We start from the raw sequence: 26,952 nt of genomic DNA on the forward strand, positions 1-26,952 counted from the left end.
GTTGTTGCAAATGAGACGATTTTTGTCTTTTTTATGGCTGAGTAGTATTCCACTATATATATATATATATGTACCACATCCTTCTTTATCCATTCATCAGTTGATGAGCACTTTGGTTACTTCCATGTCTTGGCTGTTGTGAATAATGCTGCAGTGAACATAGAGGCGCATAAGTCTCTTTGAATTGTTGATTTCAACTTCTTTGGATAAATACCCAGTAGTGGGATAGTGGAATCGGATGGTATTTCTATTTTTAACTTTTTGAGACATCTCCATACTGGTTTCCGTAGTGGCTGTACCAGTTTGCATTCCCACCATCCGTGTATGAGGGTTGCCTTTTCTCCACATCCAGTATTTGTTGTTTTTTATCTTGGTAATTATAGCCATTCTAAAATGTGTAAGGTGATATCTCATTATAGTTTTGATTTGCATTTCCCTGATGATTAGTGATGTTGAATATCTTTTCATGTGCCTGTTGGCCATCTGTATATTTTCTTTGGCAAAATCTCTGTTCATAGCCTCTGCCCGTTTTTTGAATAGGTTGTTTGTTTTTTTTGTTGTTGAGTTGTATGAGTTCTTTATATATTTTTCACCAACACTTATTTATTTTCGACAGCAGTCATCCTAGTGGGTGTGAAGTAGGTATCTCGTGGTTTTGATGTGCATCCCCTAATGACTAATGATGTTGAGCATCTTTTCACATGCTTATTGGCTATTTATATATCTTCTTTGAAGAAATGTCTATTCAAGTCCTTTGCTCATTTTTAAATTGGATGGTTTATTTTTTATTGCTGAGTTGTAGGAGTTCTTTATATATTCTGGATACTTAGACCTTTATCAGCTATATGTATTTGTGAATATTTTCTCCCGTTCTATAGATCGTCTTTTCACTCTCTTGATACTATCTTTTGGTGCACAAAAGTTTTTAATTTTGATTAAGTCCAATTTATTTTTACTTTTATTGCCTGTGTTTTTGGTGAAATATCCAAGAAATCATTGCTGACTTATTTGCAAAGATTTTCTCCTTTTTTCTTCTGAGAGTTTTATAGTTTTGTGTCTTATGTTTAGGTCTTTGATCGATTTTGAGTTTTTTTTATATGGTGTAAGGTAAGGGGCCAACTTCATTCTTTTGCATGTGGGTATCCAGTTTTCCCAATACCATTTGTTGAAAAGACTGTCCTTTTCCCATTGAATGGTCTTGGCACCCTTGTGGAAATCAATCGCATTCTCTTTTAAGTGACAGAGTTGATATAACACTGTGACAGAATGTTGGAAAACAGGACAGTCGTGATTCCCACCCCTTCTGACCATATGACTGCGATTGCATAATCATGGGCTTTATTTTTTATGCATTCACTTCCTGTCTTTGTGTCTATTTTTAAATGGATATACCTGTTTTGTATCTTGCCTTTTTTGCCTTATATGTATTGCTGTGTATGATGATTTTGCAACACCGCGTGAAAGCACTTTTAAGTGGCTCTACTACCACAATCGATTTTGGTGCACCAGTAGTTTTTTTTTTTTTTTTAAAGATTTTATTTTTTCCTTTTTCTCCCCAAAGCCCCCCAGTACATAGTTGTATATTCTTTGTTGTGGGTCCTTCTAGTTGTGGCATGTGGGACGCTGCCTCAGCGTGGTTTGATGAGCAGTGCCGTGTCCGCGCCCAGGATTCGAACCAACGAAACACTGGGTCACCTGCAGCGGAGCGCAGGAACTTAACCACTCGGCCACGGGGCCAGCCCCGGTGCACCAGTAGTTTTTGCCGTTGTGAATACTGTTGTAGAGCACATCTTTGCATATAGATCTTTTCCTCAGGGTGAATACGTACATGTGGAATTGCTGTCTGCAATAGTCTAGACACCTATGTGGTTTGTGATATGTATTTGGCTTCTAAAGCTGTTGTATCCATTTGTAGTTGTTGTTGTTGAGTACATGAACCACACTGGATGTCAGCAAAACAAAAATTGTCCTAGATGAAAATGATTCCTGTCTTCTTGAATTCTCTCCTTCACTCAGCAAATCTTTGAGTTCCTCCTATATGCCAGGCTCTCTTGAGAGGCTAGGGATCCACTAGTGAATAGAACCAGAGTTCCTGACCTTAGAGAGCTTCCATTATTAGTGGGTGAGATGGATAAGAAGCAGATAAACACGTGGACGTGTCAAGTGGTTGAAATGCCATGGAGAAAACTGAAACAGGTGAAGGGCACAGGTGTCTGGGACTGGGTAGAGCTAGGCTGCAACTGAGGCAGTCAGGGAAGGAAGGCCTCACTCAGTGCTGCGTGAGTGGGTGAGTGGAGACTGTAGGAGCAGAGGGCGGGCTGAGGGGCATCTGAGGGGAGAGCAGTTCAGGCTGAGACTTAAGATGGACAGAGTGTGTTTGTCACTGTTGAGGAAGAGCAAAGAACCCATGTGGCTGGAGGCACAGAGGGCAGAGAGGTAGAAGGGCTGGAGGACCCCATCGTGGGCCTGTCCTCTGAGTGAGAGTTGAGTGACCTGGGTTCTGGTGTGGCTGCTGTGGAGACAGACTGTAGGGGATCTGGAGTGGAGTCAGGGGAGCTGTTGGGAGGCTCTGACAATATCCCAGCAAAAGAAGGTGCTGGTGGCCTGGATCAGGGTGGGTGCAGTGGAGGTGAGGGGAAGGGACTCGATTCTGGGTGTGTTTTGAGGGAAGAGTGGACAGGATGCACTCATGGATTGGATGGGGGAAGGAGAGAGAAATGGAAAATGACTTGTGATTTTTGACGTGAGCAGATGGAGGGGTAGAATAGTTCTTTAGTGAGAGCTGTGGAGGAAATAGGGAACATCAAGACTCTGGTACCTTAATATGGTTTGTAATTTGCTTTTCTTTAAATGTGAGTCCACTTCAGCATTTTTCACATGTTTAGACTCTGTTTAAATTGGTTCAGAGTACTTAAATTGAACATTTAGATTGAATGGCATGGAACAAGGAATCCATGGTCCTCCAGAAACAAGGCTCTCAGTCCCGGTCAGACCACAAGGATGCCCGGCCCTTAGAGCAGGAGCTGTAGGCAGTCAGAGCACCGGGAGTAGAGGAGATGCTGCTACAGATTTCTTTTCAGGAACCCATGATGTCCTAGAAGAGCCCTGGGTTTGTGGTCAAAGTGCCCGTTCATTTGGACTGCCCAAGGCCTGGCGTTTGGCCTTAGGGAGGAGGGTGGTTGACATGGGGGCCTCTGTGGAGAGCTGGCTTTGAGTGAACAGCACAGACAGAGGATGGAGGGCAGCGAATGTGCCTGATGTTTCGTGTGTTCTGCGTTCATGTGCCAGTTGTGATTTCAGATGTGCTGTCCTTTTGTCCCCATAAGTCAGAAAGGGGGAACAAAACCTTCAGAAGTACTTAGTGAGAGGCATGGAAAGAGTGTAGTGTCTGTAAAGCTAAAGTTACCAGGTGATGTCAGATGGGCTGGGGGAGTGCACAGGTGTGCATCCTGGTGATTCTGGGGTTTCCTGTGAACTTCTAGGTGATTTGAGTTGCATGCGGGATGACATCTGGTGACAGACTCCCCTTGGTCTCTAGCATTCCCAAGGTGTCCTTTCTTCCTTGGCTGCTGGACTTGGGGACAGAGGCACATGTGGTGGAAAAGCTGGCCAGATGGAAATCATGGGCCCTTTGGAGTAGAAGTGGTCCACGCGGTCTTCCTCTTTCTGCAAGGCTCAGAGGGGACTCTGGAAATGAGAGGGCCTGTGGCTGCAGGGTGAGCTGTGGTTGGCAGCTGGCCTTTCCCGTCAGGCGTGAAGGGCTCTCTCTCAAACACCAGCACCCAGCCCGGAGCCGGGCACTCAGGGTGCTGAATGGACCTGGGCTGAGTGGACAGGAAATAAGTGGTTTGGTCCTGAGTTCCTGTGTTGAAGTAGCAGCAGTGGGTGATGGGGCACCCTGAGAGCGGGCCTGGCTTGTTCCGCCTTACCTCAGAGCAGGAGAAGCTCTGCGTGGGGAATGCGATCTTGGGTTTTTCTCCCCAGAAATAGAATTTAGAGGTTTTTCTGTTCTTCAAAGCAAAGTCTTCCAGTTCTTTTATTGTGAACACTTTTGAACAGAGTAAGAAGTTGAGAGAATAGAGTTACCCACGTGCACACCCCTTGATTGGACAGATCGAGCATAATAACAATGCAGATTTGTTGTTTTGGCCTGGCCATGGGGGCTTGTGGCGAGGTCTGAGGTGTTTGGGGAGCGAGCGTGTAGACAGGCCTCAGTTAGAAGCTGGCTTGCATCTCACTCCCTGTGACAGCACTGTTTCCTTATTTCTAACCTCAGTTGAGAATTTTAAAAAGTGTGTGGTGCACCATTCCGGGTCACGAACAGGAATAAAGAGATCAGCCTGTCCATTCTCCACATTGCCCCGCGTCCGTTCCTGCCCGCCTGCTGGAGCCCCGTGGGCCTGCCCTCAGCGTGCTCTTCTGTGCTCTGCTGTCCATGACCCTGAACAGTATTGAACATGTTCTGCACGTTTGTAAACTTCATGTAGTTACAGCTTTCTTATGCGTGAACAGGCTGCTATTAACTCCCTCCTCAAGTTGTTAAATGAGAGTGATGTGTGTGAATACCTGGTCTCGTGCTGGCAGGGAGTAGAGATTTGGGACGCAGTCTTTTACTTCTTACCTCCTAGGTGTTGAGAAAACAATGGTGGATGTTAAAATGGGCAAATAGGCAAGGTGGCAGGGAGGTGGATCTCCCGCCTGGTCAGGGGCGGTTTCCTTCCAGCCCAGCTCTGTCCTCAGAGAATCTTGGGCTCTTTGTAGGGCTCAGGGCTCCTCCTTCCCAGTGCCCTTAAGGAACTCTGGCAGCCTCTCCCTCAGGAAGCTCAGGCTGTGCTTGTCCCCTGCCTCCCCCAGCCCAGGGCCAGCTCTGTGCCTGTGCCACTCGGCACTGCCTCCCGTGACTTGGAGCAGCCAGCATGTGGAAGAGCAGAGGGCTCTGCCTGAAGATGGGAACAAGGAAGGCTGAGCTGTGGGGCTGGAAGGGGTCCAGGGTGGCCGACTCAGGCCTACAGGGCCCTGTGGGAAGCTTTCTGCTGGGCTTGCTGCACCTCAGAGCACTTTGTTTCCTTTATCAGGCTGCGGGCCAGCCCTCCTTGGTGCCTGGGCAGGGCCCTCAAAGAGCTGCTGGAGGACTCTGCATGGGCCAGGGGGCATCAGAGAAGTTGTGCGGGCTAGTGGGACTGAAAAACATTTGCAAATGCAAGAGGAGAATTTAATTTAGCAGGGCTGGGACAAGCTTGTGGATGAGGAATGGCCTGAGGGCACTTCATGCCTGTCTGGGCTCCCTGGCAGGCCTCTGTGAGGCTCCTAACCTGTCCGTGGGACACCAGCCATCACCGGTCTTCCTCAAGGGACCTCTACCAGCCCCCAGGGAATGAGAATTAGCAGAGAGCACCTGCCACCCCTGTCCTGCCACTACCCTCCGTCCCCTGGCACAGGAGTGCATCAGGTTACTCAGGAGGGAGCTACAGTGGGTTGACTGAGCGGGGAGGCCTGTCCGCAGGTGCTGTGGCCAAGTGGCCTAGAGCCTGCAGAGCCTCCAAGTGGCACTAGGTGGCACTCCCACCCAGGGGAGTCCAAACAAGGTCCAAATTGGACTGGAAGTTAAGGACCCAGAGTGGCCGGAAGGGATTTCATTCCGTGTGGGAAAGTAAACTTACCAAAGGGTTTTTTGTTTTTCCCAGAAGTCATTTCTTAACTATTGTCTGGAATCAGAAGGCATTTCCCTACTGAAACATACATGGCTGAGGTCAGGTTAGAAGGCAGGGAGGGCTAATTTCAGGGCAGACCCATGGTCGGGTTTATGCGTTTTCTAAATGCCAATCTGCCTGAGAGGCTTAGAATAGTTGTAAAGGAACCCTGGTAGACGCGGAGCAGCCCTGTTGCTCATTTTACAGGGAGAGTGTTGATGCTCCAGAGGCTGCTCAGCAAATGAGAACCTGGGCTTTTGATCCACACCCTCACCCCCAACCCCGGTCTACCTTGGGATAGGTTTATTCTATACTCAGGGGACCCTTGGGGCCTCATCTGGAAGTACTGGAGGCTTTGGGGAAGTCAGGATGGTCTTCTGGGATTTAGTGTTGCTAGGATTCTCTGTCAGCATCTTTAACTCCTTTTTATCCCATCTCACTTGGCGATTGCTTGGAGGTTAGAAGAGGACTGCTGTCCCACGGGGGCTGAGAATGCTGTGGGCCCAGGCTAGGCGACAGACAGTGAGGCGCAGGCTGCATGTCAGGGCTTCACCAGCCCCGTGGAAGAACCTGAGCCCCTTAGGGCTGGAACTCTGCTAGCTCACCCCTGCCTCCCTGTTCCTACTGGTGCATTGTAGGTGTCGAATATCATGGAAGTTCAAGAGGTAGGACCCCACCCATCTTCTCCCTGCTGTGGCATCCTAGGGCTGTATCTTGTCACGGAACACTTACTTGGGCTGGATCCAGATGAGGACGACAGGTGCTTTGGGCTGTGTCTGCACGCCACTGTGTCCTGTTTCAGGCTTCCTTGGCCCAGCGCCTGTCTCTTCACAAGGCCCACAGGCTCTCTTCCTGTTCTGAACACTGCTTTAGAAACTAAGTTCTCAGTGGGCAGAAGTAGCTGGGGTTGTATCCTTGTTCAGTAGCCCAGAGTGAGGTGACTGAGCCTACTGAGGCAAACTCACCATTGGGTGTGTGCTGCGTTGGGGCGTGACCTACGCAGATGCTGGTCAGGTTCCTGAATTCCACATCCTTTCTTTGGTTGAATAGTGTTCCCCATCAGACCATTCCCATGGTCTAAAAAATGTTAAGCTGGTTCCTTGCATCCCATGTTGACCGAGTGCTTGGTGGGGCATGGGGGTAGGGTGCTGACCCCACAGGCTGGGCTCTGCTGTCTAGTGGGGTAGAAAGATATGCCACAAGTCACCCCACAGGCTCTTCATCCCAGCTGAGGAAGCCTGCTTGCTCCTCCCGGGGTGGCCCTTGCCCACTGGGTCCTGTTTGCTAGTCTCCATCAGGGGATTTTGTATGTCAGGGTGTGTCTGCCTGGAGGAGACAAGGTAGGTGGGAATGGGGGCAGCCTGTGTCTTCAGGATGGGGTGTGAGAAGGAGCAAGGACTTAGATGCCTTCTGTCATTTCGAGGGCTAGAAAAGGTGGCTGGAGGTGGCTTTCTGCTGGGTCCACAGAAGCTGGCCCTCCGTGAGGTCAGCAGCACCTGGAGGCCCCGGGCCTGCCCAGAGGCCCGGATGGGATGGGAACAAGGGCATGTTTGTCAGGGGGAGTGGTGAGGGAGGCAACAGCCCAGGGAGCCCGGCCATCACTGCGGACTGAGGTCCCCAGCCCCAGGAGGCGTCACCGGGAAGTCCCGTGACCAGAGGGCTGGTACCCTCTTCCCGCAGCTCTCCCCCGGCTTCTCTGAGCCTGGCCCCTCCTCTTAAAGGGGCCCTGTGTACGGCGGCTGGGCCTGGCTGCCGCCCTGGGAGGGCAGAGTGCGGCTTCCAGCGGCTGGTGTCTCCTCCTGCCCCCGCCCCTGGGCGGTCTGAGTGGCTGGAGCCCGAGCCCCGCCCTCCTGCCCGCCCACCCGGAGGCTTCCGCCGAACGAGAGAGCAAGCGAGCGGGGGCCTCCCCAGGAGTCGAGTCGGCTACCCGGCTGCCGGCCGGGCGGAAGCAGAGCGGACCTGACCACCTGCTAGTGGGTGAGCCTCCCCGGGCCGAGGTGCGGCTTCTTGGAGCTGCCCTGCCCTGCCCCGCCAGCCAGAAGGCCTGTTTTCAGACGTGGGAGGGCCGTCCAGTCCCTGGGGTGTGGGTCACTGCCTTCCAGCGTGGGCCCCATGCTGTGAGGCCTGAGGAGCCCACCCCACAGTCTTGATGGAGTTGTGGGCTTCTCCTGGTCCCACATGGTCATGAGGTGGCTGGATGAGCTCACTTCCTTCACATCCTGTAGCATCTCCTGGCCTGTAAGGCCGGCCGCGGGGGAAAAGGGAAATGCTGGGCGTGCCGGGGGCTCTGTTCCCTCCTGCCCTGAGAGCTCTGGGCTCATTTCCTGAGCGCTGCCCAGAGAGCCTGGGGCAGCACCAGAGGGGGAGGGAAGTGGCACTGTTCTTCAGTGGGACCTGGAGGTGTTAGGACTTGTCAGCATGTCCCTACCTGAGGGGCGGGGAGGAGGTGGCACACTGCCCTTCGCAGAGCTCCAGTTGCCACTGGCACTGAGGATTGCCCGAAAGAAGATTCCTTTTCTTAGGGAGATTTAAGGAAGACCCATGCGAGTCCTGTCCCCACTTCCACTCACCCTGCCCTGGGCCCATACGCATCCCCGCCACTGACTTGAAAGAGGCACCTGTGGGCCCTTCTCTTTGCTTCCTCCTCTCTTGCCCAAGCCTTCCCCAAGATGGCTCACCTGTTTCACATGGGGAGAAGCCATTTCCCCATTCCCTACTTCTGAAGTTTTGTCTGCTTCTAGCTCTGGAACACGGGGGAGGAAGGGTTGGTGTCCCTTCCACAGGCTGGGACACGGCTGCCTGGCTTCAGGTGAGCTGGGGGAGAAAACGGCCCTGCCCTCCAGGTGGGAGTGTGTGAGAAAGTCAGGCCAGTAGACACCGGATTTGGGGGCCCTCGGGGTTTCTGCTGAAGCTTCAGGAGGGCACCGTGGCACCCAGTGAGATTTCCACTCTGGGAGCAAGAATAAATTCTCTGGTTGTCTCCGGCTCGACACATGCAGGCTGCAAGGCACAGTGTGCTGAGGGAGAGCTTGTTGAGGGGCGGACAGTCCTGACTCCCTCACTGGCTTCCCGGCCTTGCTGAGACTCGAACCTGAATCTACCAGGGTCCAAGGGAACCAGGAGGAGCACCGCCCTGCCCCCCCAAAACCTGTAGTAACTGGTAACTGGCCTGGGTCTGTCCACTGGACTTCAGTTGGAACATTCCATTCCACTGAGAGGGTATTGTTGCCCTTGTCCTGGGCAGTGAGGGGATGTTGCAGCACTGCTGGGGTGTGAACCCCTAGAACAGCACATCCTGACAAAGGTGACCCCCTCCCCACTCCTGGTCCTGCTTGGCCATTGTTTCCTACTCAGAAGAGCAGCCACTGCCCCACCATTTGGGCTCCTCTTCACAACTGGTGTCTCTGCCCTGTTCCTTGCGTCTTGCCAGTGGTAGCAAACCTCTGTCCTCCCAGGGTGTGGGCGGAGAGGGAGGTGAGGTCTCCTCCAGGTCTGGGGGGTGAAGCTGCACCAAACTCTTGGGTAGAAGTGAGGCGCGAGGTTTCTGAGCAGAGTTGTTCTGGGCCATGGTCACAGCTATGACCTGAGCCTCACGGGGCTGAGCAGGAGGAATGACTTCCCATTTTCCAGATGAGGAGACAGACCCAGAGGGCGCCTGTGACTTGCAAGGCCTTTCCCAGCTCCCTGGGGCGGGGGTGGGGGGGGGTGGGGGGTGGGGGGGGGTGGGGGAGGGCAGCCCGGATTGCAGTAACCAGATTGTCCCTGTCCTCCACCAAAGCCACTCTGCGTTCTCATATTCCAAGTGGGTGGCCATTAGGCCATGTAATGACTTTAAAGTCCTACTGGTCATAGCCCCAAACCCAACTCTACCGAGTGTCCTTGAGAGAGGGAAGCGTCTGCACTTCCCCGCTTCAGGATGCCCTCCTTGCAGGTTCCTTGTCTGGGCCTGAGCCCCCAGTGGCCCTCAGGGATCCCGAGAAGGGAGAAGGCTCTGGCTTGGGGTCCAAGGGCTGTCACAGGTGGCGAGGGCAGGTAGGGCTCCGAGATGGGGAGGCCAGAAGCACTCCTGGCCGAGGAAGTGGCTCTGTCTTTGGGAAGCGACAAAGAGGGACCTCTAGGGACCCTCTTCCCTCCATCCTGCAGCTCTGAGCTAGACAGAGGTTGCCTGTTTCCTGGGGGACAGGTGAATTCATGTCTGCTCCCTGGGGACCTTTTGGACCCACAGATGGTGATTTGGGAGAAGCCTGACACCTTGGTCTCTGTGCCCCGCTTTAAAAGAAGAGGTAGGGGAGTGACGGAGACAGGACTGTGGGGGTGAGGATCCCCTGCCTGGCCCCTCAGGGCAGTTCCTAGAGTCCTTCCAGGACAGCCACTCCTTGGGCTGGTCCCCCTTGAGCTCCCGCCACTGCAGGGGGAGGGGCGAGGGCCCTCCCTGCTCTGTTGGGCTACCTGGCCTGGCCAAGCCCCTGGATTGGAGGCCCTGGGGGAGAATGAAGTGCAGAGGTACATGCGGGAATCTGCTTTGAGGACCTGAGGGTTTGGGCCAAGCTGGGTTTGTCTGTGGGCTCCTGAATGTGCTTTTCTGACCCTGATGCGGTGGCCACCACCCCACATGGTAGGACAGTGAGGAAAACTGGCAGGAGGAGACTGGGGCTCCTGTCCCCTCCCACAAGGTCTCACTGGCCCCCACAGTGACTCCTGGGCATGCGCTCAGTCTGTGCTTTCTAGAGTTTCTGGAGTCGGGGAAAGAGCCTCATCCTGGCAGCCAAGCACCAGGCTCAACCCCAACTACCTGTCACCCCTCTGGGCCTGTCTCCCTGGGGAACTGACAGGAAGCCAGTGCCAGGCCTCAGGGCCTGGTGGGCTGGGGTGCGGTGAGATGTGTGCTCAGTAGGTGGGCAGTATGATCCAGGAGACCTGACTGTCGTGGATGGGAAAGTCAGTGGCAGGCTCAGCGTGGGCCTGGGGCAGGAGCAGGGTGTCTGTGGGCCCTGGGCCTGTCCTCGGGGCGGGAGGAGGCTTACACTACAAGTCTGCTTCTGGGTGAAGCCTGGGCAGTGGGCGCCCTCCTGCCTGGCACCCCGCAGTGAGCTGTTCTGCCACTCGGTGAGGCGAGTGGCCTGGGGAGAGCTCGGCTGGAGGGTCTGGAGTGGGCCAGGCCTTACCACCTCCTCAGCCAGGACTGGAAATCCGCACTTTGTCCAGATCTTAGTCAGCCTTGCCCCGGGGCTCCCGGCAGCCACGGCAGCCGCAGGGACTCACGGACTCTGCAGGCAGGTGCCAGGCCGGCATTCTCAGTGCCGTGGCTGAGGTGGGTGTGCCGGTGCGTCAGCCGTCCACCCTTGTCTGGGTAGAGTCATGTCTGAGCTGGGGCCTCTTGCTCTGTTGCAGTGCCTAGGCTCTGGGGGTGTCGGAGTTGCCCTGGGATAGGGTCCTTGGCTGGTCAGTTCCCTACCTTAGGAGCAGCAGTGGGCCCACATTTCTTTATCTAAAGGTGGTGGCAGGTGCCTGCCCCTTCCAGCCTGCGTTTGGGATTGGAGGCCAGGGGGTGGGCGACATCTCCGGGGCCTTGACTACTCTGGGCTGAGACAGCAACAACTGTGCAATGTTTGCTGTCCTCCTTCACTGTTATCTGTGAGGGCAGACTGTAGGGGCTTTGTGGAGGCTGGGCGTGTCCTCGCAGATGGCCAGGCAGGGCCCACCGGCCAAGTGCTGGCCACAGTGCTGTTTCGAAGCAGAGATGATTAGGGCAGGTGGAGCTGTTTGGGCTTCAGTCCGGCCTCAGCTCCACGCTGTTTTCCCTGAGGTCAGCCAGGTGCTCATCTTCTGAGGAGGCCTTGGGGGGTCGGTGCCAGGTATGGGGGCCCCCAAGGCTGGGGGTGGGGTGCAGTGAGGAGAGAGCCAGAGCAAGTCAGACGCCCAGGGTCTTGCTCAGTGTGCTCTCCTTCCCGCTCCCTCGTTCCTCAGATGCTACTTTGTCACCTGAATGGAAAATGGGTCAGGTCCTGGGGAGGGAGGGGCCACCCAAGCCGCAGACTGGCTGACGCTGGGTGCCCTCCTGGAGCGCAAGGCTCAGATTCCCACTGGTGCTCCTTGGGCTGAGAGGTTCCTGGTCCCCTCCCTGCCTTCGGCTCACTGAGCAGGTGTGTGACCAGTGCCTGTCTTTGCAATAGCCCTGGCCTGTAACCTACGCCCTGTGAGCCGCCGGACCGAACCAAGCCGGGGAAGCGGCCCGCCAGCCACCAGGCGGCCTGGCGGAGGCAGAGCCCGTGGAGCAGTGACAGCGCAGGAGCGCCTCTGGCTGGGGGGAAGGGAGGAAGGAGGAGGAACAAAGGCGAGTGTGCCTGGCGCCGCCCTCCCTGCGCCGCCTACCATGTGTCAGTCAGAGGCGCGGCGAGGACCTGAGCTCCGCGCAGCGAAATGGTGAGAAGCTGCCCATCGCGTCGTAACCCCACTGTGCCCCGCCACGACCTCCGGAAGGTTAGAGTTCATGTCCAGCGGCCCCGCGGTGGAGGTGGTGGCAGGGGGCTGGGGGATCAGCCCCCGCAGCTGGAGGGGCCCGCCCCGGGGGGCCTGAGTCGGAGAGCCCGCTTCAGGTATCTGGGGAGGCAGAGCAGGCTGGTGGCCCTGTGTCTGTGCTCACCTTAACTGCTGCTCCAGGCCCCCTCCCCTAGGTGCCCCCACCCCGCTCAGGAGGGTGGCAGCTCCTCAGGATTGGTTGCTGTGCTTCTGCAGAGAGCAGGGCTGGTGAGGGAAACCCTGCGGGAGAGCAGTGATTTCTCTGGCTTTGCTTGGTCCCTACTGCCTTCTGGACCTTTCTAAAACATGATGGGGGCGGGGGGGTGGGGGTGGGGGGAAGAGAATGAACCAGGGAATCTGGGCAGCTGTGGAGATGCAGCGCCTTCCATTGCCATCGTGGAACTGCGGGGCCGGCCGTCAGCTCAGCTCCGTGTTTTCTGCTTTAGTATCAGCTGGGGTGCCTCTTTGTTCCTTGGTTTGTTCAGCAACTGGGGCAGAGGACACGGCTTATGTGAGAGTGCCCAGGCACAGACGGGGCCTTAGATGGTCCAGTTGAATGCAGTCTTTTTGCAGATGAGGAAACTGAGGCCTGGGGACATTCTCAGAGTAGGTGGCAGTGTGCTCTCCTGATGGCTACACTGGGGCTCAAGAGCATTTTCTAGGGCCTAGGCATGTGACAGGGGGACTCGGGCCTCATAGTTGTACCTCTGCAGGCCAGGGTTCTTGTGGAAAGGCCCATCCCAGCCTCTGCAACTCCTGTGAGGCTGAGCCTGTGCTGAATGCAATGAATTTGGGCTGGTGGGGTCTGGGGAAAGGCCCACCCATCTTTGCTGAAAGGAGGGGCCTGGGTCAGATGTGCAGCCCCAGCAGACCTGGGAGGTGGCCTGCGGGTTGGGGAGGTTCCCCCTACCAACCTCTGGATCGGTTTTGGAGAACCTGGCCTGATGTAGAAAGTCCATACAGATGGACGAAGCAGTAGCCGTTGCTGGGGGGAGGGCGGTGGGGGGAGGCGTGCGTGTCCGTGTGCATGTGCCTGTTTGTCTGTTTTCCTTTGTGGTCTTATCAGGGCCAGTCCCTTAATTTATCAGGTGAGGAAAGGAGGCTTGGAGCCATGGAGGGGTTTTCCCAGATCCTGCAGTGGGTGGTAGCAGTGGCACCCGCTCTGCCGTGTGCTGTGCTGTGCTGTGCTGCGCTGCTGAGGGCTCAGGGTCATGACACTAGATCTCCCAGCGCCTCTGCGGGTGGAGCTGGCCAGGGAGCGGGGGCGCTGAGAGGCCGGCTCTGCACCCGGTCTTCCCCGTGCTGGGCCCAGGTGGTACTTAGCCCTGAAGGCCCTTGCTGGGGCCCCTCCCATGTTCAGAGGCTGCTCTGGCTGCAAGGTCCTGGGCCTGACCTGGTCTCGGCTGCCTCTGATTCCCGTTCTCCTCAGCTGGCAGGCAGATGGGAGAGACCGGGAAGTGAGTCTGCCGACCAGAGGCAGCCAAGCCTCCAACTCAGAATGGGATTGGGTTGAAGGGGCGCAGCCAGTGCTGCCAGACTCCATTGAGGGGCGAGCTTGCTGAGGGTGGGGCAGACAGGAATGGCACGGCCTGGGGTGGGGCGGGGCCTCCTAGTCACTCCCATACCCCGGCCACTGACCCCGGCCATGCGTGGACATATGCCCTGCAGGTTGCACTTCCCCCAGCTGGCACTGAGGCGGAGGCTGGGACAGTTGAGCTGCATGTCCAGACCCACACTGAAACTGCGCTCCTGGCCCCTGACGGTCCTCTACTACCTCCTGCCCTTTGGTGCCCTCAGACCGCTCAGCCGGGTGGGATGGAGGCCCGTGAGCAGGGTAAGTGTGTGCGCACTGCTGGCTTGGCCCTCCCCCCGGGCAGGCCTGAGCTTGGGGCCCAGGAGCTCGAGGAGACAGTTGTCAGATTGAAAGGCAAGTCAGTTGAGAAGGCTGGGCTGGTCAGTGGCCAGGTGGCCCGCAGACAGTTGACCAAGGGCTTGCTGCCCACTACCTGCTCTCCTTGCCTGCATTCGCGCCGTTAGGGGCTCTGCTTCTGGAAGGAACCTACACTGGGCATTCAGAAAATGGTATCTGATTTCCTATGTTCAGGCAGAGAGCTTAGAGGTGATTTTCAGAAGAATCCAGATTAATTCCTGGCTGCCGGAGGGTGGTTCAGGAAGGCTGGAACCTCTTGGGCCCTTAGGGTGAGGATGCCTTCCAGGACCTGGGAGCCCTGGGCTCTCTGGACAGGCTGACCACAAGGAGGAAACTGCTCCTGGGCCCTTGGACCACCCAGGTGGTTGTCTCGAGGGCTTGAAAGCTCAAGGGCATCTAAGGGGGCACTGGCCACTAGACCTGAGGTCACATGGCAGCCCTGGGCCGCTCCAGCGGATGGGTGTCAGCTGGGAGGAGTTGTGGGAGTCAGTAATTCAATACCTCGTAGAGGTGTTTAAAGTTGGAATGAAATTACTTTTACACCTTGGGGACTTGGTGCCTTGGTTGTGTTCAGACAAGCAGCTGCTGCTGATTAGAGGCAGGTTCCACTGTGGCAGCAGCACTTGAGATTTAAGAGGCTGCTCCTTCCAGGTCACCTGGCCCTGAGAGTTTCGGCTGAAGGGTCCAGCAGAGGAGCCTCAGGGGGCCAAGTCCCCTCCAGCTTTGTGGACTGGCCCAGTCTCTGGAGAATGCCTCTGAGCTCCCGGCATGGCGAGTCCAGGCCCTCTGAGTGCTGGCCCAGACGACAATGATACAGCGCATCTGCATGCAAAAGTCCCAACCCTGGGGAACTTGTGGGTGTTCTCCTTGCTTCCTGTTAGGATGAGCGTGTTTGCTTTGGCTTCGTAGCCTTTCCCATGCCCCCGGGGCCTCCTTTCTGTACCAGTCCAGGACACAGGCAGCAGCACCGCCTCCTGCCAAAGCTTCTCTCTGGGACGCGATCAGATCCCTTAATGTCCCCCCTTCAAGAAGTAAGAACGTGCTGGCCAGTCTTTCCCTGGGGACTAGGCCGGTTGCTATTCGCCCTCTGCATTAGACTGGAACACCTGAGTTGTAAGACGCCATGTCATGGTCTCGGCCTCGGCCAGTACTCAGTTTGTGAGAGTATTTGGGAAGCTCAGTCCAGTTCCTAGTGAGAAACAACCACATCACAAAGCCATCGTGGGGGTTGGCTGACTAGGGGGACGTGGGGTGGGCATGCAGTTTGGCCAACTCTGCCTGCCTGTGGCCTGCAGGTGGCCCTGTACAAGTCAGTGCCGACGCGCTTGCTGTCGCGGGCCTGGGGCCGCCTCAACCAAGTGGAGCTGCCGCACTGGCTGCGCAGGCCCGTCTACAGCCTGTACATCTGGACCTTCGGGGTGAACATGAAGGAGGCCGCCGTGGAGGACCTGCACCACTATCGCAACCTCAGCGAGTTCTTCCGGCGCAAGCTGAAGCCGCAGGCCCGGCCTGTGTGTGGCCTGCACAGCGTGGTGAGGCCCCGCCCTGCCTTCCACTCCTCCCTCCAGAAACGGGACTCCCGCTGTGCCTTTGGGAGCCAGTCCCAGCAGCCTCCACAGGTGGCCCAGTGGGCACCGCTCCCGGGCTGTGCCCCCAGGGAGGAGAGGGCCCTGCCTGTGTCCCCTCGCCCCGCCCCCTCCCCTCCCTGGCAGCAAGCTTCTCCTGGCCCTTCCAGATCAGCCCGTCGGACGGGAAGATCCTCAACTTTGGGCAGGTCAAGAACTGTGAAGTGGAGCAGGTCAAGGGGGTCACCTACTCACTGGAGTCATTCCTGGGCCCGCGCACCTCCACGGAGGACCTGCCTTTCCCACCAGGTGGGTCCTTGCCTGGTCACAGCCAGGCAGCCCTGCTGCAGTGTGGCTGGGCTGGACATCAGAGGATGAAGGACTGGAGTGGGTGGGGGAGGGAGGGGATGCTGGGAAGGCTATCGGAACTGAGGGCCGGCACGTGGTCCTGGAACTGCTGTGCCTGGAGCTTCGGGGCCTCCCTGGAGCCTGTGCCCAGACTGCACGCAGGTTCCATGCTAGGCGGCCTCGGGTGCTTGTCTGAGAGTCTGGCCCTGGTGTCTGCCCCCTCAGCCACCTCCTGTAGCTCCTTCAGGAGCCAGCTGGTCACCCGGGAAGGGAACGAGCTGTACCACTGCGTCATCTACCTGGCTCCCGGGGATTACCACTGCTTCCACTCTCCTACTGACTGGACCGTTTCCCACCGGCGCCACTTCCCAGGTATGCCAGGGCTGCACGTGGGTGGGAGCGGCTTCCCTGGGCCTCAGAGGTCCTCAGCTTTTTGGTGTGAGGGGACCCAGCCTCCAGATTTGGCTTGCCAAGGCCCAGAATTGACTATTTTAGTTTGGCCAAGCATGGGCAGTGGGGGCAGGGCGGGGTCTAGCCCGCTCTGCATTTGCGATGACATGGGGTGACATTGGGTCTTGGGCTGTCTCAGAGTGGACACACTGGCTGCGGGAGGCTGGTCCTCCTACTGGGTCGGGAGTGGCAGTGTCCTTGCCCCCACAGGCTCTCTGATGTCCGTGAACCCTGGCATGGCCCGCTGGATCAAAGAGCTCTTCTGCCACAATGAGCGAGTGGTCCTCACTGGGGACTGGAAACATGGCTTCTTCTCGCTGACGGCCGTGGGGGCCACCAATGTGGGCTCCATCCGCATCTACTTCGACAGGGTAAGCAGAGCTCAGACCCTACGGAAGGCCAAAGGCTGGGCCACTCATGGTCTCCTCACCCCATCTCCTATGTATAGTCTGTTGGGACTATAAATTCTAGGAGGGTGTGTCCCCTGCCAGGCTTGGCTCTGCTGAGCAGCTGCCCCGAGGAAGGCCTGGGCCCTGAGCTTCTGCTCTGCCTGGTGCCCCTGCTGCCCAGATTTGCGGCCACTTGCCCATCTGGAGGTGCCTGGAGAGGGAGGGAATTAACCTCCTCACCTGGCCCTTTGCTTCTGCCGAGAACCACAGAGGAGTACTGAGTTTGGGGTGGGGTGTACTGATTGGAGGCAGAGTGTGTGAGGGTGCAGCCAATGCCCACCCAGCCCACGGGGCTAACTTTCTTGGTGTTGGTTTGTGACCACCTCTTGCCCTCCTGGGTGCTGCAGAACAGAGATCTCCATGATTACCACGTTCCTCCGGGGCCCAGTTCATAGCCCATGGGCCGAGTCCCTGTCTCCACCTCCCTTTCCGAGCTGGGTTGGGGACAGGTACCAGATGAGTGTTCAAGGTACAGGGAGCAGGACTCCACATGCTCTGCCCCCTGACCTCCCCCAGGACCTGCACACAAACAGCCCGAGGTACAGCAAGGGCTCCTACAACGACTTCAGCTTCGTGACACACGCCAACAAGGAGGGCATCCCCATGCGCAAGGGCGAGCACCTGGGCGAGTTCAACCTGGGCTCCACCATCGTGCTCATCTTTGAGGCCCCCAAGGACTTCAACTTCAAGCTGAAGGCGGGACAGAAAATCCGATTTGGGGAGGCTCTGGGCTCCCTCTAGAGCCTCCTTCCTGGCTGTGGCTGCTGAGGAATCTTTTCCAAACAGAAATGTGAGGGTCTTTTTGAGGGAAATCTCTGCGGCTGTCCTGGGGAGGGGACTACCTTGGAGCCATGGGGTCTGACAGTGGGTGACTTCTGTCTCTGCTGTCCCAAGTGCAGACGACAAAGTCAGAGCCCGTCCTGCCCTAGACCAACGACGTCCCTTCCCACCTTAGAGAGAAAGAAAGTGCAGGCTGGGATGATCTCAGATTCCCTTTTGGAGATTTTTTAACGTACTGTATAAACATCTCCTGGCTGAGTGTTCAGTTGGTCTTGATTTCCATTTTAAGATGATAAGTGATAAATGTACCTTTTTGCTGCTCGTCCCATCACTGCTTTTTGGCCTTCTCCCTCTGCCTCCCCTGCACTGGGTGAGGTGCCTCCGGCACTGACTGGGTCTGCGCTGCCCCCTCAGAGCAGGGCCATACGGCCTTCAATGTGACAGCTTTCTGTCCCAAGTTTGCCCCACCCTGCTCGTTGGGAAAACTGTCTTTCCTCTTTGCACTCGTGGCTAAATGCATCACCCCTGGCTCTGCCAGCATCTTCTGCGGATGGTGACAATGGCATGGCACTTTGCAGGCCCCAGTGAATGACCTTCCAGAGCTGGCAAGTCCGCTTCCTAGGGGGCAAGACCAATTGCTGCACCCACCTGAATGGTGTCCAAAAAGTGAATGGGGCCGGGGAGAGCTTGTGTCCCCTCCCACGTCCAGACGCACAGAGACTACGGGAAAGTTGCTGCTATTGATTCAGGAGCTTGCGGTGGAAGCAGAGGAGCCTTGGTGTGTTTGGGGGAAGGGGTCAGTGCCTAGAAAACCTGTCCCCAGGTAACAGATGCACAGTCCTTGGGGAGCCACTGATGGTGGGGACAGGGCCAGGTCTCATGTTTCCTGGGGATGCTGTGAATTTCTCCTGCAGGAGAAGCCATTTGAACTTTTTCAACTGTATCAGTAGCACAGTATTTTTGTATGAAAAGTGGGAGACTTCTGAACAGTAATTCATTTAATTGCAACAATTTGAAATAAAAAAACTCATTGCAGCTCTGCGTTCTGTTCCTGGAGGTGGGCTGAGGCCTCCCGTGAGGCCCAGCACCTGCCTCCCCGGGGCGATGACTAGCACAGAGCCCGCCGCAGGGCCTGTAGGCGGGCGATGCCGGCGCTGATGGGCTGGCGCTGGGCCTGGAGCTCAGCGGCCAGCTGCTGGATCTGCAGTTCCACCTGGGGGTGAGAGGGACGGGCTGAGCTGAGAGGAAGCACAGCCTGGGAGCTGTCCCAGGGGCCACCTGGGGCCTCACCTCCTGCAGTTCTTCCTGCACCTGCTGCTCTGCTTCCTCGTCCTCAGGCCTGGGCTCCTCCCGGCTCAGCTCCAGCCACCGGCGCAGGCTCCTCGCTTGCCGCTGATAGGACCTGAGGGAGTGAGACACCTGCTGCCTGGCTGGGCCCGTGGCAGAGCCTTTGGCTCAGGGAGAAGCAAACAGCAGCTATTTGATGCAGGTGGAGAGAGGAGGGTTGTTCCTGTTCCTCTGCCAGCCTCCACCGCCCGCAGACAGCAGCTCAGGGGGCCCAGGCAGAAACCCTCCCTGTCCCTCTCCCTGTGCAGAGCTGAGTGTGCGGGACCTGCCCACTTCCCTTCAGCCTCCAAGGCCGCTGCTCGTGTGGACAGCCTCGAGCCTGAGCATGGGGGGTGTGGGCTCTGCACCCAGACCACAGGCAAGACAGGATGGCTGACTGCACCTGCGGCCCAGGCCTATCTTCTCCGCACCGTCATCCCATGTCATCATCAATTCCTGGGTAGACCACTGGCCTGGCTTTCACTTGACCCAGTCAAGTTTAAAGTTTTGCTCAGTTTTGTCCCCTGTCCCACAGGTAAGGCCAGCTGGGACCTTCCTGAGCAGGACTGAGAAGTCAAGGTGCCACCTGTCTGCGGGGGGCTGGCACAGTGTAGAGGCATCACCCCCAGGACCCTGGCAGCTAGCTCTGGGGAGACAGAGCTCCCCACTGTTCCCTGGGGACGGGCGGCAGCCTGAGTCTTACCAGAGGTTCTGCTTCGTGGTCTGGTAGTCCTGCAGTTGCTGCTGGATGCCCTCAAGCTCAGCCTCCAGATCGGTGTGGCCCATGGCAACAGGAGAATAAGCTTCATCTTGACCACCTTTCCAGCTGGGCCCCGGCTGAATGCAGGGAGCCCAGGTGCTGGGAGTGGGCCGAGTGCTCACTGTGCTGCCAGGCTTCAGGTGCACACCTGCAGTTTCAAAGCCAGGCCCATGTCTGGTGCCTGTGAAGTCCCCAGGAAGGAGCAGGCAGGGGTCAGGGACACTGGCTGGGGATGGAGAGGCCCGGGACATGAGCCCAGGGGTGGTTGGCAGTGCTGACACCTGTAAAGGAACGATGGAAACTGAGCAGGGAAGCTGAGAGGAAGGCCAAGGAGGGGGCACCGAGGCTGCCCACTGTTGGGGGACCAGGGTTAGGTGAGGCCCCAGGAGCTGGGCTTCCCCACACCCGCTGCAGCCAGCTCACCCAGTGTGGCCCTGCCCCTTCCTTCAGGACCTGACACTGATGGAGAACGTCCCACAAGTAACCCAGGGAGCACCCCACACCTTTGCAGTTAGGTCCCACCCCTTGCCCAGGGCCTGGCTCAGTACCACCCAAGAGCTGTTTGAGGCCTTACTGACCTTTCACCCCCGCCTACTCAGCCGTGACGTCTGTACTTCGGTGAGAAAAGTGGTCAGAGGCAACTGTTTTCCTTGTCCAACCACATACCTACAACCCTCCTCCATTCCCTCCTGGTGACAGTGTCTCTCCTATCACCCCCCCACCCCCTCACCACTCCTGCTTATCTCGCACTCTCTTCAGACACCAGCTCCTTGGGGTGGCCCAACCCCACTGCTGTCTCCTCCATTCTGAGCACTCATGCTTTCTCACAGCTCCCTGCCCAGACTCCTCGACTTTGGTGTCACGTGCCCCAGGAACTGAGGGCCCTCTTCTTCCAGGGCACCTCGTTGGTGCCCAGGGGTTTACCTTCAATCCGTGTGGATTCTCAATTTTCATCTCCAGCCCTGACCTCTTCCCTGAAGGCCACACTCACAGTCTTGCAGCTTTTCTCCCATTTGACAAGTTTAAGACGCACTCTTCATGCTTCACCCCAAACGGGTCCCCACCCCCCTTTTCCCTCTTTGAGTAAAAGAACTCATTATTCTCTGAGTTATTCAAGCCAGAAACCCAGGAGCCATCCTGGATTCCTTCCTTCACTCTCTTATCAAACCCATCAGAGCAAGTCCTGCCTACTCCGCCTCCCACTGAAGGTTTACAGCCACCAGCACCATCCGCTGGGCCATCGGATCACAGCCCCCAAACATCCTCCACAACTTCCTACAAATATTCCTCCAAATATTTCCCCAGGGCCCACACGACCCGCCATGATCTGCAGTCTCTTCATTTGTCTGCATTGGGGGGATTTCTTTAGTCTCTGCCACTGGGAGATAAGCTTCACGAGCAGGGGCCTCAGCAGGCTGTTCACCACTATGTCCCTCGGACAGTGGCCCCTACACTTGGTGCCACAATCATTGGTGAATGATTGAGTGGCCTCCTTGCATCTTCCTGAGCCAGGAGTGTCCAGAAGCAATGAGCACAGTTGTGGCTACAGCCCCGAGTGCATGAGAAAGAGCACCAAAAGGCCAGAGAACAGACCCCCAGGTACCCAGGGAGGACTTACGCTGGAGGGTGCTTCTGTCCCACGTGGCATGAAGGAGGAAGGGGGCAGCAGCTCTGGGCCTGTACTCGCTGTGGGGGGCAGCTTCAGGCCGGGGGGACTCAGCAGGGCCCTGGGCTGGGGCAGGGGGCTGCCTGGGACCAGTGCTGTCTGGGCCTTTGCCAGGAAGGGCCTTGTCATGGAAGGGCCCGCTGGCTGGGCCACACCTAGGCCACGCTCCCGCAGCACCTCCGGCCTGAGCAGAGGGAAGGCAGGAGCTGGTCAGGCCATAGCACCCTCCTAAGGAAGAGGAGGGAGAAGGGGAAAGGGGGCTACCCTCCCTCAGGCCCCAAATCACAGGCCCCAGATGGAGGGACCACCTGCTTTTGGGGGCCCAGGACCACACAACCTACCCCAGACCCCTGAAGGTGCCACAACCCAGGGGCCTCTGGCTCTGCACAGGCTCCAGCAGGAAGTCGGGGCGTCGAGGCTGCTTCCTTGCTGAGCGGGCAGCATTGCTGGGAAGAAACATGGGCCCATTCCTGCAGGCCGCTCAGGGGCTGCAGGGGGCCTGAGACCTCTGTAAGATGGGTCATCCAGTCTGACCCCTCCAATCTCACAGGGAGACTGAAGGCCAGAGAAGGAAAGGTTCTTGCCCAAGGTCAGCAGGTGAGCTGGGATGGGCCCGAACCACATGGAACTTCTAGAAATTCCAATGAAGCAGGCCTCATGCCATGGGGACGCTTGACCCACGTCGTCTCATCTGACCTCTACAGCAACCCAGGTGACATAGGTGCTCATCCCATATCACCAGGAGCAGGCTCGTCAGGGTTGGGCCCTTGTCAGGGTCAGGCGGTGAGGGAGGCAGAGCAGGACTGAGACCCAGGCCGGTGGCCCTCCCTGCTGGCCTCTCCCCCAGGCTCAGGCAGTGCTGGTCACTGTGGGAGCTCACAGCTACATCAGCATGGTGTGCGAGGATGGGGCAGGAGACAGGTCACAAAAAGTGAGGTTTCCTAGGGGGAGCCTGCTTCCCAGCCATAACGGGGGAAGTGGGGTGACTGGTAGGTCTAGGGGCAGGAGGGTGGGGCTGCCCCACACCCTATTCCCTTTGCTAACTGCATGTTCTCTCCCCCACACCCAGGAGGGACAGAGACTGTGGGCCCTCTTAGGGCCCGGCAGAATGGGAGGGACGGGATCCTGCTGGAGAGAGGGAGCAGTTCAGTTGTGACCCTCAGGGCCCAGTGTCCTCCCTCCAGTACAGTCCGAGCTTTGCCCCAGGTGGAAGCGAGGAGAAGCAGTGAGGGATGGGCTACTCACAGCTCCAGGAGTTGGGAGTCCCCGGCAGCCAGGGTCATGCTGCCCAGAGCTCCCTGAGGCCCATGAGGAGTCCTCAGCCTCTTGGTCTCCAGGGTGGCATCTCCAGGCCCCACAGCAATGCGGTTGGGAAGGGGACCCTCAAGTGTCACTCTCTTGCTGGGCATGGTGGATGCAGGTGGCCGAGGCTCCCTGCCCCAGCCCAGCACCTTCTGTTTCCAGAGCATGGCACAGCGATGGACCGCACGGTGGAGACTGTGGGCTGCCTGCAACCGGCCTCTGGTCAGGTCATGCTGTGCCCTGCCCACTCCCCACAAGAAGGGGTGAGGGACCCCGGGCCTACCTGCACCTGCTGCTGGGCATGCAGCTGCTGCCGAAAGGCCCTCATGCCCGCTGCGAACCGCAGGAGGCGGGTGACGCCCTCCTGGAGGAGCTGCTGGTGGTAGGCCTGCACTGCCCGCTCCAGACGAGCCTTCTTTCTCCTCCTTTCCAGCAGAAAGCCCAGCCACGCGGCCCACACCTCCAGGGAGAGGAAGTGAGGCCTAGCTCTCCCTGCTTGGGCTCCCCCCGGGGCTGTGCCCACAACCCGCCCTGCCCTCCACCAAGGCACCGTCTGCCTCTGGGAGAGGTAGGAGCAGTGGGATGCGGAGCCCCCATTACCTTTGCCTGTAGTGAGAAGGACCAGAACCACAGGGCCCGCGCTGTGCCCTGCTGCTCCCGCCTCTTGTTCACCAGCTACCGGCCAGAAAAAGAAGATGACAGAGACATCACCTTCAGGGAGGCTGCCCTGACCACACGGCCCTGGTCACACTCAGACCCCTGTACTCGGGCGCTGCCCCCCTCCACTAGGAAGGGCTCAGCCCTGCCAGGCCCTGAGGTGGTGGATCAAAGAATGATCTTTTGGAAAGAACAAAGGCAAAGAGCTCTGGGGGGGGAGGGAGCAAGTGGGAGAAAGGCTGGGGACAGCTCGCATTACAATCCAGAGAGCGAGAGGGACATGTGCATGTGGCAGGGACACGTTGCTGAGCATGATGTAATCCTGCCTGGTATTCTATCAAGGCCTCGGCAAAGACTTAAAATGCATCTAATACTAATTTTTGGATATCACCCTGATGTATTTTTCAATGTGACACTGTAGAAGCAGGGCCCTGACGTGACCTGGCCTCACGCAGGCACAGGCAGAAGGAAGCTGCAGTGCAGGGAAGTGACTGGGGGTGAGGAGCCCTGGAGGAGGGTGACATTAACAATGCTGAACCAGAGGCGTGGGCTCCAGAGGCAGTGAAGGGAGCGGGAAGGGAGGAGGGGCTTCTCTCTGGCTCCCACCTGCTGTCTCCACTGGCGGAAGCAGGACCGGCTGAGTGTCTGGGCACGGAGTCGGGTGCCCTGCCTCTGCAGGAGCTGGGGAGAGAGTGCCCAGGGAGCCACGTGGTGAATGGTCAGGTGCCCAATGCCCAGACCACCTGGGGGCCACCGCAGGGGGAGAGGCTCCAGGCCCAAGTGAACCTCCCATTGCCAGGAGGAGTCTTGGATGAAGCCAAGGGCCTCCCGCACCAGGTGGGCGTGTCTAGATGACTCCATAGGTCCCTGGCCCCTGACAAGCCATGGTTCAGGGTGAACCAGTTTCCCTGCTGAGCCACCTTCCACCTGCAGGAGACCTGATCCTGAGGCTGGCTTCCCCCCAACCTTCCCAGAAGGCTCCTGCAGCCTTGTGCCCACAGCACCCCAAACCACCCAGCACCCATGCTGGCTGCTGTGAGCTCTGCAGGAAGGACCTCTTCCTCCCCGGGAGGTGGTCTCCTGGCCTGGCCAGCCCCACCACTCAGGGGACCTGGGCAGCTGCCGCCTGCCTCACCCTCTTCCTGATGCAACACAGGTGGTGCGCCTTCCAACGGGCCATGCCCCGCAGCAACAGCCGCTGGTGGTCATGCTGCGCTGCCCTCTCCAGCTGGACTCTCCACTGGGCTGCCCTCTGGCCACGGTCCCGCCAGCGCTGAAACCAGGTCCTGAGACAGCCTAAGGCAGATCAGAGTCAGGGTTTGGTCTTTTGCAGGATTTATACAAATGACTACGCAATGGTGAAAGTTTAGAGAGTAGGGATAGAGTTGGGGGTGTCGGCCCACACTTGGTGAAACCACCACATAGGATGGCAGCCACTCTGTGGGGACAGCTCTGGCCACCTTCAGCAACTGCGAGGCCCTGGGAGACTGGAACCAGGTCTACTGTTCACTGTTTTGCCCCCCAAGGGCCCGCCAGAGCCACGAGTCTGTCCACAGCAACGGCAGGTGTGCCAGGGTCCCCTGCAGAGCCACCTGCAAGATGCTGCTGGGCACGCAGATGAGAAGACCCACAGTCTGAGGGAGTGGGAGGTCGCGGCCCTGTTTTGCCAGGGAGGAAACTGAGGCTCAGACAAGTCCAAGCAGCCTGAGCCAGGCCTGGGGAGGAGGCGCGGTGTCGGCCTGGCCGCATCCTGCGTTTTGTTTCTATCACCAGATTCTCTTCTGAGGGACCGAGCACTTTCTTCTCTTGATTTTTTCCTTTTGGATTTTCTCCTTTTCTTAGGCCCTAAGAGAAGTTTCTTTTAGAGACAATAGAAGAGGGTTGATACAGGGCACTGATGCCAAGATGGGGTGTCCTCCAGAACCTGGAGGGGGTGGGGAGGGCGGCATTCACAGGCCCAGAGACCAAGCGTTAGGACTGGTGCTGACAGCTCTTGGGTACTGCTTTAAGTGTGTCTACATTGTCTCACTGGATCCTCAAGACAACCCCAAGAGGCAGGTACTATTATGCCCATTTTACAGATGGAGAAATTAAGGCTCAGAGGAAAGGACTTGCCCGAGGTTGCACAGCCAGCATATGACCCCACCTGCACTTCTTAAGCATTCTCTTTAATGTGTCTCATGACACCTGCCTTTAATTCATCCTTCTCCAGCACCCGGCCCCCTCCCTTGGACTGACAAGGTGTGCCTGAGACACGGATGCCTTAGTTAAGCCAAGAAATGGTTCCACAGGCATTGACTGCACATCTACCGTGTGCTGAGAACACAGTGTCCTGTCACATGGTCTTCTAAGTCCTTTGTACCATCTGTAATGGACACGGCAATCCCAGGTCCTGCCACGTGTCGCCACTCCTTTCTAAGGAAAGCTGGCTGCCCCCTAGTCCTGTGGAGGGAAGCAGCTTCAGGCTGCACCTGGTGCCTGTCACCTCTAACTCCCTACCGTGGCCGCCTGCACCAGGCGAGGGCACCTGACCCAAACTGGTGAGGCCTCTGCAGCACTGGTGCCAAAGTGCTGTCCAAACAGGGACCAAAGGATGGGCGGAAGCCCTCGGCCTCTTTCTTGGGAGTGAACTAGAAACACAGCACTGGTTTCTGGGGTGAGGAACAGCTTGAGGACACCGAGAAGCACGTTAAGGGTGGAGCAGCTGCAGGATGCTGACCCCACGGTCCTGTGCAGAGGATCTGTGCTCACGAACACAAACTGCAGTGAGAACCAAACCAAAGCTGATTCATTTTTGTCCTGGCGCAAACTCTATGAAGCCAATGTACTAACTTGATCTGTTTTCTCTGTGGTCTGATTTAAACCATTTCCATTTATATTTTCACTTATTCTAACATGAGCTGTCCCCTCGGAGTGTCAGATTCCCCTGCTGCAGGGCCACGGGTCTCTGTTTCCATGTGTCTCTCAAGCAGAGGCTCCCATCTGGACTGTCTTCCCCAGGCTGTTTGTGCAGCAGGTTGTGAGACCTCCTGAGGCCAACCCTGCGCCGTAAACCTAGGAGGGCCAACTACGCAAGGAAGCGGGACCCTAACAGGACGGGGCTGAGCTGACGACCAGCAGCCACTGGAAATACTTTCTCATCAAAACCACCCCGTCCCAACCACCTTGAACGCCTCCATTCCAGCTTCATTTCTTTATTTCTCTGTAGAGCTCAAGGCCTGGCCTTTCATTTCATTTTCTTTTATTTTTTATTTTTATTTATTTTTTTTGAGGAAGATTAGCCCTGAGCTAACTGCTGCCAATCCTCCTCTTTTTGCTGAGGAAGGCTGGCCCTGAGCTAACATCCGTGCCCATCTTCCTCTACTTATATGCGGCATGCCACACGGTGCCATGTCTGCACCTGGGATCCTAACCAGCGAACCCCGGGCCACCAAAGCGCAACGTGTGAACTTAACGACTGAGCCACCGGGCCAGCCCCTGGCCTTTCATTTTAATGCCAACTGGTTGGCA

General features: G+C 57.2%; 2 protein-coding genes across 33 annotated transcripts in view; one reads left to right on the plus strand and one right to left on the minus strand.

Moving 5' to 3' along the window:
• PISD (phosphatidylserine decarboxylase) overlaps nt 1–18,766 on the plus strand; it is a 38,513-nt gene extending 19,747 nt beyond the window's left edge. For 3 of the 9 annotated variants that reach the window (XM_070628474.1, XM_070628477.1, XM_070628475.1), the window contains 7 exons: nt 11,864–12,113; nt 13,878–14,043; nt 15,435–15,671; nt 15,875–16,013; nt 16,278–16,424; nt 16,713–16,873; nt 17,468–18,766. In XM_070628474.1, coding sequence (XP_070484575.1) covers nt 11,864–12,113; nt 13,878–14,043; nt 15,435–15,671; nt 15,875–16,013; nt 16,278–16,424; nt 16,713–16,873; nt 17,468–17,692 — 1,325 coding nt within the window. In that variant the 3' untranslated portion in view covers nt 17,693–18,766. Of the gene's footprint in view, nt 1–7,352; nt 7,688–8,375; nt 8,500–11,413; nt 11,546–11,863; nt 12,114–13,877; nt 14,044–15,434; nt 15,672–15,874; nt 16,014–16,277; nt 16,425–16,712; nt 16,874–17,467 lie in introns of those variants that run through there. The other 6 variants (XM_070628478.1, XM_070628480.1, XM_070628479.1 and 3 more) reach the window with 6 other exon arrangements.
• Nucleotides 18,712–26,952, minus strand: part of SFI1 (SFI1 centrin binding protein) — a 90,184-nt gene continuing 81,943 nt past the window's right edge. For 16 of the 24 annotated variants that reach the window (XM_070628444.1, XM_070628438.1, XM_070628457.1 and 13 more), the window contains 10 exons: nt 24,578–24,738; nt 24,049–24,123; nt 23,386–23,460; nt 23,069–23,245; nt 22,729–22,991; nt 21,825–21,929; nt 21,436–21,667; nt 19,761–20,098; nt 19,022–19,133; nt 18,712–18,944 (listed from right to left, as the gene is read on the minus strand). In XM_070628444.1, the coding sequence (XP_070484545.1) occupies nt 18,840–18,944; nt 19,022–19,133; nt 19,761–20,098; nt 21,436–21,667; nt 21,825–21,929; nt 22,729–22,991; nt 23,069–23,245; nt 23,386–23,460; nt 24,049–24,123; nt 24,578–24,738 (1,643 nt within the window). In that variant the 3' untranslated portion in view covers nt 18,712–18,839. The remainder of the gene's footprint in view (nt 18,945–19,021; nt 19,134–19,760; nt 20,099–21,435; nt 21,668–21,824; nt 21,930–22,728; nt 22,992–23,068; nt 23,246–23,385; nt 23,461–24,048; nt 24,124–24,577; nt 24,739–26,952) is intronic. The other 8 variants (XM_070628441.1, XM_070628446.1, XM_070628459.1 and 5 more) reach the window with 1 other exon arrangement.

This window comes from Equus przewalskii, chromosome 7 (genome assembly GCF_037783145.1).
Source record: "Equus przewalskii isolate Varuska chromosome 7, EquPr2, whole genome shotgun sequence".
In the NCBI taxonomy this organism is placed as follows: Eukaryota; Metazoa; Chordata; class Mammalia; order Perissodactyla; family Equidae; genus Equus; species Equus przewalskii.